Below are 15,943 nucleotides of genomic sequence, written 5' to 3'. Positions count from 1 at the left end.
CTGAGAGAACCTCACATTCACTACTGTACAAGATTGGTGCCGATTAGGAGTGTAGAAAAACTGGAATACAACAGCTTGTTCTAACTATTTAAACTACATATAAAATTAATACTGACTGAGAGAACATCTTTAAATAAGTGGGTTAATCCCTGAAGTACACCAGCTAAAGATGCCATTACAGTTGTACTTTCATCCCCTACTCCAATGGTATTTATTCAGTAAGGAAACACTTGGATGCACACACACTTCATTAGCAGTCATCTCTCCCCCTGCTATCTACAAATCCAAACATCACATGTTCCAAGTATTTCGTACTGGAACAGTCTCACTTCTAAGCAATCTGCTGCTACTGAGATTTTGCTTTTGAGCAATAAATGCTCAAAACTGTTGCTTTTCTTGAAGCAGCTCCTTCAGTGTTCATAACCTCACCGCTTGAGCAGGCTCAGTTTCACATTCATATGGCTCCAAGCAAATGTTTCCAATCTCAATTATCCTCCTTCCTTTTTCTAGGCACCCTCCCTGCCCCCATATGCTTGTTTGTAAAAGGGATCATTTTCTATGTATGTACAAGAAGCGCAGGGAGTCTTCCTCTGTAGGAGTTTGGCAATATGCAGAGTTTTATGTAAGCACTGTCTGGAATTTGTTAAGTTTTTTCATTCTCTGCTTTGGGTTATACCAAGAGAATCACACCCAGATCCGCACTCAGTTGCAACATGTAGCACTTGCCAGGTCCCTTTAGATAAGCTGTCTGTTAGTACCCAGGGTAAATAAGACACATCTGATGTTTTTGGCCGGTTATTGGGACTGCATTGTGGCTACACTTTGCTTAGCATTACATCAGTATATTAAGAGTGGACCAAAAAGAGAAGCATTAGGCAGTACAGAAATCACACATTCCTCCATGCAACAGAGGCATACAGCCTAAACAAATCTGTAGGACTAGCACTGGCTAGGCCCTGTGGGGTGTTTATGTTCAAGGAGGAATGCTGACATTTAAATACCAAATTTAACGTTTAACAGCACAAATTTCCTAAGTGGTTTTCTTCCAGTGTTGTTCTGCAGTCTTCAAAAATCTGAAGCAATAGTATTGGGAAGAAATGGAAAGGGTGATGAGCTAGTTTGACTTCTCTGCTGTGCTTAGAACGCCTGGAAATTAATAAAGGATCTGTTTTCACCTCTTTTTTTTTTTTTTTTTTTTTTTTTTTTTTACAGCTCTTCACTAATCTGTGATGCTTTACATCAAACAGCTTCAAACTCAAATTTATATGAATGACTAATTTAAATTTTTGGGAAAAGGAGCTCTTTGCAACAGAATCAAAATTAAAACTCAAAAATATCTTCCATCTCCCTTCCTCTGCCAGCAGGGACCATCCATAACCTATTTTGAATTTCTGCTTCACTGATGTTTATACTGACATGATTTATGTACTGTTTGCTGAGAACAAAGAGACTGCTAAGGTGTGGTTATTGTGACCCAGCTGATTCAGGGCAACTCACCGAAGCCACATCACAAACATGTGCACCTGGTTCATAAAGTCAGTCCCAATGGTTTAAAACCAATTGAGAGGCTTTTGTGGATACTCTAAAATAACTATTTTCTTCATTTATTTTAGATGAAAATGGCATAAAACAGGTTACAAGTAGTAGGCACTCCTTGGCTCTAACACTGGCCAGCACTCTATGTTTCAAAGAAATACACAAGAAACAGTGTAGAAGTCAGTTAGACGACAATGCCTGAATTTATGTCCCTAAACAAGTGCATACTCTGACAAGGTCACACAAACAGCTGAGATGATCAAAATGGCCCCTTCAGACATGACAAATCTTGGTTTAACTACAGCTAAATCCATCCTGTGGTCTGAATCCTACAACTCTTAAAACTTGTTTCAGACAGTCTGTGTACATCCCAGATTCCTTCTGAAAAGTAGGTAGAGCTCCCACAAACCACAAACATTTTTATGCAAGACTGTGGTTTTCCATTATGAGATGCAAAGCATATCTCTTCTACTACAGGTTTCTATGTAACACATAATACACGTCAGACTCCAAGTGCCTGAGATAATAAAATGAGACAGCTGGAAGTCTATAAAAAAATCACATATTTAAGGCTTCCTTAAATCCACTGATTTACTGGGTCTGGCATCACATACAGTAGAAAGAGCAAAAACTAAACACAGTGTGTAAAAATATAAATACATGTAAAGGCTTTTTCTTGACAGAGGGGATTTTGATAGTGGGTGATATTCATAGTGGGTCAGCAGACGACCCATGCAGCAGGAGAAAACAACTGGATTTTAGGTGTTCTGTTCATGTAGGTAGCCAAAAACCCTACTTGTCTCCACAGACCACTTCTCTGTAACACAGACATAACAAAGCCTAATTTTTGAGCAATAGTTATCTTTATGCTTCTATCATAAAAATAGACAATTCTGAATTAAATATAGTGGTTAACAATACCCAACACCTGTACCCAGCAAGTCAATGGTCTACATCACACAGAAATGTAAATGCACCCAGTATAAAAGCAAACCTGTTCTTTACAACTGTATCACTTGGTTTAATAAAGCCTATTGCCTCTCTCAATAAACTTGCTTGAGTTCAAGACAAAAATGTGATTTAACATGTTTCTCTAAATTTCTACGAATTGTTGTACTGTTCTTTGATAAAAATCTCTAATTTATAATTTGTTTCCTTATACATTTGATATGGCTTTCACCATTACAAGTTTCATTGTTTGATCACGCCTCTGTATTTGTGAAAGTAAGTAAGTTGTTAAACCACAAAAATTGCTAACAGGAATAACAGACAGCCAGACTACTAATTCTAGCCATTCTTCTAATTCTATTTCTGTTGACAAATACACACCCTTACTTACACACACATGTACAAACACGTATCTAAACAAAGATATTTAAAACAGACTGTTGTTTTAAAGTAGTCTTTGCAAAACTAAGACCACATAGTAAGGCAGAGAGGAATCCACATCAGCTCTGTGCAACAGATAACATTTTCAAAACAAACCATGCATATTAGTTGCAAAAGTGGCAGGCTGGAAAACTGTACACACAACAAATACCAGCATGCCTCTTTGTCTTCTAAGCCTTCTCCTTTCTACTAAATTTCTCTAAAAATTCTGCAAAATAGTGGCAGAACTGATGCTGTGGCAAATTTGGAATACCCTATCAATTATCCCATCAGGCTTCTGAGATCCAGCAGATTCCTGTCTCTTCTATTTGGCAGTCTCAGGTCATAAAGACCAACAAGCTAACACTGATTAAAAAACACAAGTCATTTCCCCATTATTTGTTACTGTACAACAGCAGGTTGCACCTGTTCTGCACAAAGAGGAAGAATCTCACCACATGTAGACAGCTTGTTCTGCACACAAAGGCAGCAAGGGCTGTCTCCTACGCAGTTTTCAGGAAAAAAAGACATCATCAGAACAACTGGTTCCCACCTAAAGGCAGACTCTACTACTAGATGCAGAACTAAAACCAGGACGTGACCCAGGGCAACTGCGTGTGAGAAGCCGAACAAAAACGAGGGCTCTAAGCAATTTAGAAAGTTGGTTGGTGGTTTCCTTTTTTTTCTGGGTCATTTTTATTTCCTCCAGGCAGTAAGAAGCAATTATTGCTCACTTAGAAATTGTTTTCCCAGAAGATAATCACACAATTTAGCAAGTACCTGATTCAAGATAAACTTTTTTCTCAGTATAGCAATAGAGACTTCTAGCAGCTGTTTCCCAGAACATCAGAATAATCAAACAAACCAAAACGCACACTCCAGTTAACACTACCAAGCTGCTCTCTGTGAAGGACTTTTACTGCAGATAGCTTCTGGTGTCAAATATCCACATCAGCTGCCAGTTTCAGGTTGACTTGCCCACATAATAATTTCTCTTTCCTCTCCCATAGGATAGCCTCAGACAGTCCCTTCAGCGCTCTGTTTCACAGCCATTACCACCACTTGGGACACACTACCAAGTTATATCCAAACAAGGTTGTTATGCAGATGACAATGCCTATGGCATACATACTAGCAATTAAACACTACACAGCTTAGTGGAGCAACTGAGAAATGCCCATGTGAAAACCATGTGATAACTCAGTCATTTAAGAGTAACCACCTATGGTTTGTTACCACCCCCTGTAATTAAATATCACAGGCTTCAGATGCCAGCTGCCCTCTACACCTCTAAAGATTAAAACACGCTGGGAAGAATGGTCTGTCTGATTTATTAAATCAAGTCAACTAAATAAAGAGGTGTGGAAGTAATGAAAAGAGCTGTAACAATGCCCTTTTTGATCTTTCAGAATTTTGTCTGAAATCAAGTGTTGCTTTCTTCCCTTGCCCCCCTACCCTTGAAGAGATTATCTTAAAAATATGACTCATAAGCCTGAACATTATCCTTTTTCTGACCTCAAAGAACAAATGCAACAAATTGTGACAACTTGCTCAACATACATAAAAGAAAACTGGTTACTTCAGATGGCTTCATAGCAGGAATTCTCAGTATATACCTTCTCTTTTATGAAGTATGTTTTACATTTATGCTAATAATGAGTTCTGCATAAATTATTTGATTTTATCTTTCTCCACACAGGCTACTATTCTTGTTGTAATAACTGTGATTCACCACATCCTTTCTGTATTTGCATTCCCACAACTAGTTGCTGCTCAGCAGCACACTTGGTTCATATGAGTATGCAACCAGCCTACATGCCTTTCCTTATCACACCATAACTCATTTTACAGAGTGGCTAAACTAGATACAAAATAATTCAAATATCTCAAAACACAAGCCGGGATTAGAAATGTTCATACCTTCCTTAGCTTGTTCAAATTGTTTTATGTTAAGAAGCTATAAGATATTATAGACAGCCAGAGAAATGTCAGTTTGCATGGGTGTTTTTATTTACTTTTGGAAAGCAGTAAAGGGAGTGAAAACTAAAGAAACACATAAAAATCACAAAAAAAAATTTATGTCATCATGAATGTCCAGATGGTTTTAGATGTGCCTAGTTACAAAGACTTTGGTTAAAGTAAGGTGGATTTACACCAGTTCAGCAAAGGCTGTGTTTTAACCTAAAGTCAAAATCAGAACTTGAGAAAATTAGTATCTGATAATATTTTTTTTCTATTAAAGGTAAAAAGAAGACCCATCTGTATGCTGTTTCCCAGAATTTGGCAGAAATGGCCCCATGCAAGCTTTTATATAGCTGCTTTCCTGAACATGTCATAAAGCTTGAAAACACATAAATATATACTTATATGTGTGCTCCAAACATCAAAAACTTAATTAAAATGCAAATCATCATTAGGAACTCATTTTTCTTAATACAGTGTTGATTGCGGACTCTGGGATAAAACAGTCAAATTTGTATTATTTTCTTCAGTCAGCAGGGTCTGAAACACTCAAAAAGAGCATGGTACAAACCACACAATATGATATCATATCAACTATCTTCAGTCTCTTAATCTACACTCTAGCTATATTTCTAGTGTATTTTAGAATCCCATTTTATCTATATTTGTAGTCACTCATAGCTGCAGTGTACACAGAGTGTTTGTAAAGCTATGAAAACAGGCACACTCATAACAGTTACACTCAAACACACCATTACTGAATTGAGTTGTTTCAGAAAATTGTTTTAGACAAAACTAGGAAAAGGCTAAGGGAGTTCATTTCCATTAACTAACAAGAGTTTTTAAACCATTAGAGTGCTGAGATACTGGTAAATGGAATGTCACCCTGACCAGAATGCACTTTTTTTAATACTTCATTTCTAGTGCCAAACCTTTCGCAAGGAAGGCCTCTTAAATTCAGTGGGGGTCAGAAGTTTAGTTTATTCAGCAAGAATAACACTATTAACAGCTACTGCTCTTTCATGTCAACACAGTTAACACCCACACATTCCAACTCTGGTTAATACAGGCCAGCCAAGAAAGATTGGAGTTGCTAAGGGCAGTCATCTCTGCAGGGATATTTTAAACTAGAATTTATACTGTGCTTTAAAAACAATCTAAAAGGATCAATCTACCTTATGAATCTGCTGTAGACATACACAGAGAGAAAGATGGATGGATGAAAGCATATAAGAGCAAGTAAATCTGACTCTCTCTATTGATTTTTGAGAGGACAGCGTAGAGCACTTTGGTGAGGTCTTATATATCACTGCAAAGGACGGAATGCCATTGTGCATACGGTCTGAAGCATGTCAGGATTTATCATGAAGCACTGCATCGCTGTATTCTGTCGTTATATCATTTTGTAAATAATCTTGTTTTCACCGTTGAGGGAGGTAGATCACTAAAAATTAAATAATCCTCAAAAGAAAGATTTTCACACAGCTATAAATGAAAACATCTGCTATTACTAAATGAAAAATTGCAGAAGTTTAGTGTACACATGCAGTATTTTTAGCAGGAGAAAGCTGGAATTTTAATAAAGAGCTTTTGAAATCCAAAATGGAAAAATCTGCATATCACAGCATAATCCTCTTCCTGCTTACTTTGCTCTAAATAATAGCAAATCGTAGCAAATCAATGTTTAGTGCTCCCCAAAGCTCTCCAGCACTCCTACTTGGACAAATGTCTTCAAAGGATATTAAAGAAATCAATCTGGTTTTGATAGCACTTCTTCACCACATGAACACTTTTCTGCAAAGCTGAAAGCTTTCCTCTTAAAACATATTTTAGATAATCAAAAAGCAAAAATAATCACATCAAACTGAATTTTTGCAGGGTCTCTGGGGCCTCTATTGTTATGTAATCATGGCATTTCTTATCAGCTGAAATATTCAGCTAAGTTTTCATCTAAACTATTCATATATCCACTCCCATCACATAAACACCTCCTCATGATGTTCATTTAAATAGGACATTTATGCCATTCTATTAGCAATTTCTTCATATGCTTTTCTTAATTTAGCAAGAGGAAACAATTCTATTATTAGCTAGGGTTACATGGTAGGTCATTTGGAAAACACAGCTGCTTTAAATAATAAAAAGACTTGTCATTTGTTTTTAAAATAAAAACTCGCTAACTGAACTGTAAAGCTGTGACTGCCATAGCATATATTGGTGTCCCAACAGATTAGCAAGCCTTTAGCCAGCACCCAGGCAGATAGACCATACACCCCCCACTTGCCAACACATCTCAGAGACAAACCTAATGGAAAAAACAATTTACCTTCTTCAGTTTCATGCCACACAATTCCTTCCAAGTTCACGCTGGTCCCAGGCTCACAGGGTCCAAGGCATTCGGGTTCTGTTACTACTCCAACCTCGCAAGTATTTACACCCACTGAACGTGTCCGTACCAAAAGCTGCTCGACTGGTGCTGCAATATTGGATGAAGATGGGGAAAAGTAGGAAGGCAGAATCTGAGGTGTGATACTGCTGGAAATCGGAGGTGGAGGTGCAGGCACTGTAAACAGGGGATCAACCTGAAAACAACAAACAAACTTACTATAATGGTGCTGTGAGAGTTAAAAAAATAAAAATAAAATAAAATAATATGAAATAAAATACATAAATGTTTTTCTAAAAAAAAGTAATAGAAAGTCCAGTTTGCCAAGATTGCAGTTCTTTATGTAGGGATTTGGTGTATCACAGATAATTTCAGTCTTATGAGCTCAAATTTTTTGGCATTAGCCCAAATGCCGCACATGAAAAATTAAGTACAAAAATATCTATTATACATGCTAAACAAGGCAACTTGCTAAGTTTCTACTAGACTATTCCCTGTTTTCATAGACTTTTAGTATGAAATAATAATAAATTTTTAAAACAAGGATTAAGTTTACTTTTTTCTTGGCACTGACAGAGATTGATTTCTGGATGGAAATTAATTTTGTGAACTGGAAACTTCATTTTCTAATTACAGAAAAAAAAATTATAAAGACAGGTACAAAGACACAAATGCTATTCTTTCATGTGTATCATAGAGAAATTAGTAGTTGGAACAATTCTAATATCCATATGGCAGCAAATACAATCTCTTGTCATCCCAATAATTTAAAACACATTAGGATGACCCACCTAGTATGTTATAGATAGCATTTAGATCTTTCTACTTGGAGTAACAGAGAGGACTTATACAAGAATCAAGCCAAACCATCTAATTTCTCAGGGTTTCCAAAATGCATATTTAGAAGAATGCATCTTGCCAGACAATCAGTTGGAACACAAGACAACTCACAGAGACAATATCAACATATGAACTGAAGAAGTTATCTCTCCCATACGACTTCCAATCTACTCAGGAGCAGATTCTCTGTATGAAGATTTGGCTGAGGGTTTTCAATGTTTCACTCTGGCTCTAAGGTCCCTTGTCCCATAAAAACAGCTAGATGAGGATATTAGAGTGCCCAGTCAACTAGCTAAACCCCCTGGAAGCCACGTTCATTTGGCCCATTGGATCACAGATACCATGCAAAGAAATCACTCTTCAGCCCAATGATTTTTTAAAAATAGCTGCTTTTTAGCTGCATTGAAATAGAGGATCAAATGTCTTCCATGACCATGCTGTTTTTAATTTTGGACCTCATAGGAAGACTCAACAGAGAAGACATAATGACTCACTGTACATCATCCAGGTTTTGCTCAAATGTATAATAACACAGGACAAGGTTAATTTTCCTGCTTGTAAAGCAAAACGGGGATACAAATAAAAGGACAGACTAAAAGGTATTACACATGTATCACAGATCAGCCCACTTCATCAGATGGACACTTTTTGTAATGAGAACATAAAATGACAAATTAGGAAGAACTTTTTAAAAATTGTAACAATTGTTATCATTGGCCTTTGTAACAATTCTGAGTTTTTTAGCATTATTCATAGAAGCAAACCAAGCACCAATGCTTTTAATCATGTGTGCAAGTCTTATGCGTGCTAAATAATTCTCAATAACATTGTGAAAATATTTTGCATGATCTTTGTGTGACCAGCCTAGATTCTGACCTCAACTACATTAGAACTAAGCAGGAGAGGGGAAGGACCTATAACCACAGTCTTCTCCAAAGTATTCCTCATTAGAGGGGATTCTTTTTATTGAGAATGAAACCTTCAGGTTAGAGGGAAGTAAAAAAACAAACAAATAAACCAAATAAACCAAACAAAACCCAGAACAAATTAATGAAACAACAAAAAACCAAACAAATTTTAAAACCACAAACAACCACAAAAACCCACAACACCAAAACCAAAACAAAACATAAATACTGAAAGCGTCCCTAAGGAGTAAAAACCTACTAATACCATCAAAATTCTACTGATTAAAGCAGAGTTCCTGTGACATAGAACAATGTACTCAAGCAATGATGTCTTTATTCTTCTCTTTATGCCAAGAGAGTTGCAGAGTTAAAGCACAGGCAGAAAGCTTTGCAGAGTAGACTTGAATGCACACAGGAAAGTCAAATATCAACTGACCCCCAGCAGCAGCTGTTACTTGCAGTATCTAATAGCACACATCACACAAAACCACAGCTGTGGATGCTGTGCGTGGGCAGACACTGATCCTGTGCTCTGCAGCTCCTGCTGCCTGGTGCCAAGTGGAGGCACACGTTTGGATGGCACAGAGCCCTGCTCTCTGGCACTGGCCGTGTACTGGTGCTCTGTCAGTGGAACCGGGTCAGCGCATACCCCTGCATCATTTAGGAGCTCTTAACATACCTTAGCTCAAACCAGAAGAGAACCGGGCTCAGTAGCTGGCAGGTAAATGGAGCCTAGCACTTAGGAAAAGCTAAACCACATCCCATTATACACCCAAAAAATGCTGATGAATAGCCTGTTTGATAGTTTACATGGTGTTCTGTAAAGCTGTGCAAAACCTCCTACTACACATGCAACATAATTCTTCCGTAAAATAGACTTATCACAAAACCAGAGGAAGAAAATTCCTAAGGGTTTTCTGTGGTCATACTAAACTAGCCAATGTTTTAATGAATGTAGGCTAAATTGACAGATGTGTTTTCCATTTTTGACTACTATAAACAGTGAGGGGGAGCTAATGAAAGCATGGATCTGACAGTGTATCCTATTAAGTTCTTTGTTACAAATATTTGTGCTCAGTTCTGGTTTATTTAGACCTGCTAATAAATGTTCATGTTTTCCACTAGAAACATTCACTCAGGACAAGGCCAAATAGGGGCGTCTGCACTAAATGGGATTGCTTCTCTGTGAATTAAAACACTAAACCTTTGGCTGAGAAATAAGTGGACACTTACTGTCTCTGAGATACAGGTTCATTGCACAAGTATGTCCTTAGCCACAAGAAAAAAAAACAATAAGTTTAAACATTGCTCCAGATTTCCATGTTTTAAAATTAACCCATCTTGCTTGATAATCATAACTGCACTGCAAAGTGGTGGTTCTTAGAGATCATTGTGGTGACACAATTGTTTTCATGAATTTTCCAAAGGGCACTGATGTAAGCTATTAGAGGCAAAGAGAGGCAGGAAGGCCGCCATCTCCAGTGGAAAAAAAGGCACATAAGATTAACATCTGGTGGTGGCAGTCTGTCAAACTGAGGAAAGTTAATGTCAAGAACAGATGCTCTGCAGTTTCTCACTGTTATTTTTTCGTTATTATTCCCAGGTGTTGGCGCATACTGAGCAGCAGCCTTGCTGTTTATCACACAAGAGATTCCAATATGAGATCGAAAATCTGAATCTGAAGAAGACTATTTACATAGATGCTCTCTTTAGACACACAATCAAAGGAGTACAAAAAGATAAAAATATTCAAGCAATATTTTCTTCACCTAATTCCAAGAGCTTTTGAGAGCTGATTGGTGACAAAGGCTACAAAGCTGCAGTGTTATTCATGGCAGTTTTCCACTGCCAAGTGTTTGATCGTATCAGGGAGCTATGATGCTTAGTAGCAGAAAGCTCACAGAAAATGAAGGCTGCCTGCCAAGCAATGTAGTCACTGGTCTGTTTTGGTGTTTTGGTGACTGTATAACATTCATCAGTAGGAGGAAGCACACATGAAAGAAAAAGGAAATAACGTACCAACAAGAAATAGGCAAGACTTTCTAAAAAGCAAGGTTGCCATTCAGTTACTCAGGCATTTTACATGCTGGAATCAAGTTCTGTGTATCAAAACTCACCTTCTTGATTTAATGAAGGTGTGTCTTTAAAGATATATCTCAATGATAACATAGTTTACCTATCTAAGACCAAAGTGGGTCAAACACTATTGCAGTGTCATGCACCAGGTGATTTTGAAATGTACATGCCAAAAAAGCCATTTAATCCATCCACCAACACAGCCAGGAGAAAGGCAGAGGAGCAGGTTTCAGGCTAAGTACAAGCTCTTCCCAGAAAGCACCACTTTTTAAATGGTGAAAAAAAGAAAAATCTACTGTAAGCACTCCCAGTGGGAATGTCTGCCCTAATAGAAAGAGTATGGAAGGAAGATCTGAATCCTATTATAGGATCTAACTAAAAAACCAAGCTTGGCCCTTTGCAAATCTAATTCCTCCCTCTAGAAGACAGCAACATAAAGGCAGAAAGGACTAAGAAACTTCCAGCCTTGAAAATTACATTGACAAGTTCTTTAGAGTTATGAATTAATAAATCACAGAATCACTATGTCTGCAAAAGAAAACAGGAAATAAAGGAATTCAGCCTTATCTGGAAGTTTTGAATCCTACAAATTGCTTTCTTTAGATTTTAAGGTGAAAAGGAGACAAACTTACTTATACATAAAGTATACTTGCCTCTATCTTAATTTTCTAAAGCAACATGATTCCAGAAGACGTCATTGTAGTCTCATGCACAACATCACAAATCAGAAGCAATTTTAATGAAATTAACCGAACTGCTTTGGAAGAGAACAAATATGGGAGAATGTGACATGAGAAAAATGTCTGTGTGCTCAGAAGCATGTCTGCACTTCCAGATAACTCTCCTCATGCTACAGACCTTGCCCCAGAGAATTTACATATTCAAAACTGAAAGCTATTCCTTCATATTCTACTATGTAACAGGAATTACCACGTGAAGAATCTCCATTTTTTCTCAAAGATCTCATTTGCATCTAAGTTCAGTATTTCTTGCCTGTAAATCACATCAGAGGCCAACTCAGAAGCATTGTGACATCATGCTTAACAGAACTGATATTTTGTTTTCTTCAAATATTCTGCATCAAACTGTTGGGGGGAAGAAAGGTCAGTCCCATAAAGGAAAGCACAGGAGAAAAATAAATACTGTTAAGACATGGATGTAGAAAGGAATTTCTGCCATAGGACAGACATATCTTTTACATACTTTACATTCAAAACTCAGGAAGGTCAGAGGTACGAAGAAAATTACTTATTTTGGTGAACTTAGTTGAGAATCACAAGACCTTAAATATAAAAGAATTACAAAGGTGATTCAAACTGCCTAAATTTCATCCAAATATCACACTTTGAAACCTTTGTTTGAGAATAATATTTTTCTTAAAAAATATTTGTGCTTTACAAATATTGTTCCATATACAACATATATAAGATATATAACATATCTTGTTGTGAGCAAGAAACCTGATGTGTAATTGTGTTGAACTGTGCAACACAAGTAGCATCTACTTGCATTTCTAAGTATTTCCCACTCTTAAAATTAACTTCTCCACTTCAATCAGCTGAGTAGTTGGAGAGTGCAAAAAGACATTAGTAGAACTGTCACTTTTTTCCTAGTAAAGTAGCAAATCACTCACATCTGGAATGATTTCCATATTCTGAACAGTTGTTATTTAGGTAAAAAAAAAAAAACAACCAAAAACCACCAAAAAACCCAAAAAAACTCCAACCAAAAAAAGCTACTTAAAACTTATTCTGCTACTAAGCTTTCAATACAGGGAACAAGGAAGAATAGCCCCCCTTGTACCAAAGATATTCTCTGTTACTCGCATCAGCCACATTAACCAGCACAAGCTCTGCAAACTCATCTTTTGACAGTTGCATGTTCTTTTTATATGGTGGCCTCCAGACCTCCTCAGACTCTAGGTGACTACATGACATTATGGATTTGCAGCACCTCCACAGCCATGATAATGCTAGTATTTTATTTTTAGAACAGTATTAATGGAGACTATGATGAAAAGTCAAAGTTCTGAGCAGGGTCTGGTCTAATGCAGCACAACAGTGATGAACAACAGGCAAGAAAACTTCCTTGTCCTCTCTTGAATCCTTTCTTGGATCTCCAGGTCTAGCTCAGATGAGTGGGATTTCCCAAGCCATTCACCCATTTTACTGTGAGAGAGATTAGCATTTGACAGCTGCCAGTGATAGCCTTTTGCCAAGACTGAGTCTGTGAAAAATTGTATGTCAACTCTAATGCTTGGCAGAGTTCTGGGAGGATGCCCAGATCACCACCTGCGCATTTCTTGTAGAGACATTTCTCATCATTCAGCCTATGTAAATCACATTCGTTGAGATAATTGTATCTAAAACACTTTACTGCATTGAATCTTGATTTCTCCTAGTCAGTCTGTACTTCCAAACTTTTCTTCAATCAGCCACGAAGCTTTTCATACACTAAGCTTTAATACAAAAAAGAACAAGTACTAAAATTCCATCAGGATATCTGTCCTGTGTCGAGAGGTACACTATTCTACAATCAAGAAAGGAATTTATTCTGAACAGTAAAGGAAGAAATTTCTCTGTATTGTCTGGGGATAGATAGAAACTGTCTAATGATATCCAGTATCTGTCAGTGTCATGCAACTGAATATGGTAAAAAACAAGGCATGTACACTTGATGGTGAAGGTTACATACTGCTTTATGAAGTTATATGAGCTTTTAGAAGCTTTTCGTTTTAACAATGACAACCACTTCTTTTTATTCCAAGGTTTCTGCTACGCTCAAACTTTCAGGGTTCTGAGCCTGAAAATAGATACAGTATTTGCTTAATAGGTCTCATAGCATTATAAATAAATATTACCCTCAGTTTTCCCATGTTTATTTCTAATACATGAGAGACTTCAACCTGAGAAAGGAAGCATAGCTGGTCCATGATAAACCAAGACTACAAGAGACCAAGGAAAATTTTCTCATTCTCAATTGTATATAGGAAGATCATGTTTAACTTGATGGCATTATCATTTAACTGCTCCACTGCAAATTTTCATTCCTAATGTCCAAACAAATAATGACCTATGACTCCAAAGCAGAAGTTCTCCACTGATGGTTTCAGTTACTTGATGATGCAACCACAGTCTGGTGGAAGAGCAGCCATTTCAGCCATTCCGGAATAGAAGACATTTAATAAAACATTGTGAGTTTTTCCAGGACTCCAGTACAATATATAATAAAGTGGCAACAGAACTCAGAAGAGAAATGGCTTAGTTGTACTTTTTTTTACTTTCTGCATGTCAGTAGCCCACTGTTGCCTTTTACCCATTTGCTGACCACTCACTTTGCCAGTGAGGAGCTGCACACATTATGACTGAGGCAGTTCCTTCCTGAATTCAATGATTTTTTGTTAAGAAAAATTGTCTAAATTTCTCTTCCAAAAGGTTATGAAGGACCTTCTGTAATCCTACAAAACAGAACTTAAGTTCCTTGATGACCTATGTATACCAAAAGCTTTAATGGGCCTGCCTACATTCTTATGGATGGCATTTTTAGCATGTTCCAAAAATCGACCATTTGACTTAATGGACCCATATTTATTTCTATCCACAGACCTTAAAATTTTTAATTTAAAAAGCTCTTAGGCTTTTTAGACAAGACATATCGTTCTTTGACAAACATATTCCTGTATTATTGCCTCAGAAGTCTCTTTCTTGTGGTTTTTTTTTGACATGGTGTAGGAGCCATATCAGTTAGGTTTTTTTCTGTATTCATTTGACCTTAAATATTCACAGTATGAGCTACAAACACTACCAAGTGTAGGATATTGTGTCCTAATTTTATTTAAAGAAGACAGTATTATTACTTTCAAAATTTGCTTACCTACTAGCCTCAAGTCTGAGGTCATTCAGTTTGGGTAGAGAAGAGAAACCCAGATTTAGTGTTCTCTTAGTTCTTTTTCATGAGAGCATCTACACTAACAGCACCCAAGTTATCTGATTAGAGGTTACCTAACAGACAGACAAATCTTGTCCTTTCAGTGGCTCAGAATTCAGGTCACCTTGAGATCTCTCTTTGCATGTCCCTATCTCAACAACAGTTTTACCTGTTGATTTTGCCTTAGTACCTCAAGATCCTCATTAGCTTGCTTTCTAGGAGGGCAAACACAGACAAAAGTTTGTATTTTAAGACTTTTAGTAAGGATTTTTCATTCTTGTGCTGCTGAAAAAGAAGCGAGGCATGCAAAGTACCTCATTTCATCCAGAAAATCCCAGACACCATTGTTGAAATGCGTTGTGTTTGCCTGTGTCTTTTCTTATACTCTCATAGACTATTTTTATAGTGTACCAGCATGATCAACACATACTACAAACAAAGCTCCCTTTCTGTTCAAATAGAGCAAAAGAAATTGACAGTCCAAGTATTCTGCTTTTCATGTGATATTTTCTCCAGTTATTTGCACCTTCTAGGATGATCTGCCCTAACTGTGCATATCCTTTCTATTCTACCCACTGCATAACAAAACAAAGACAAACAGAAAGAAACATTTTTGAATGCTTGGTAGAAATTAAAATATCTTGCTCATAAAAATAAACCTAATCTAAGCTGTCATGAAATCATGAAATGGCTCTGGCAGTTGTATCAAACTATATAGACACGTACAGACCTTTGAAGAAATGAAACTGCACTTTATCAAGTGTGATTTATAAGCAACACTGATTTAGCTGGGAGATAACACTGCTGTCTAATCATTAGTAGTCAGACAACAGCCATGTGAACACATCAATTATGGGCCACTGCCAAAAGCCCTTGAGATCCCAGAGATTAACAGCCAATCCTCTGTTTTACAAGCTCACATCAAAAAGAATATTAATAA

The 15,943-nt window shown here is 37.1% G+C and overlaps 1 protein-coding gene across 3 annotated transcripts in view; it reads right to left on the bottom strand.

Annotated features, from left to right (window-relative positions):
* The window catches only part of ZNF608 (zinc finger protein 608), an 85,106-nt gene that overhangs the window by 40,661 nt on the left and 28,502 nt on the right, over window positions 1–15,943 (bottom strand). For all 3 annotated transcript variants that reach the window (XM_054517934.1, XM_036403425.1, XM_054517935.1), the window contains exon 3: window positions 7,193–7,448. In XM_054517934.1, coding sequence (XP_054373909.1) covers window positions 7,193–7,448 — 256 coding nt within the window. The remainder of the gene's footprint in view (window positions 1–7,192; window positions 7,449–15,943) is intronic.

This window comes from Molothrus ater, chromosome Z, assembly GCF_012460135.2.
Source record: "Molothrus ater isolate BHLD 08-10-18 breed brown headed cowbird chromosome Z, BPBGC_Mater_1.1, whole genome shotgun sequence".
Classification (NCBI taxonomy): domain Eukaryota; kingdom Metazoa; phylum Chordata; class Aves; order Passeriformes; family Icteridae; genus Molothrus; species Molothrus ater.
The sequence above is the reverse complement of the archived record's forward strand: the minus strand, read 5'-3'. Positions and strand labels throughout refer to the sequence as shown.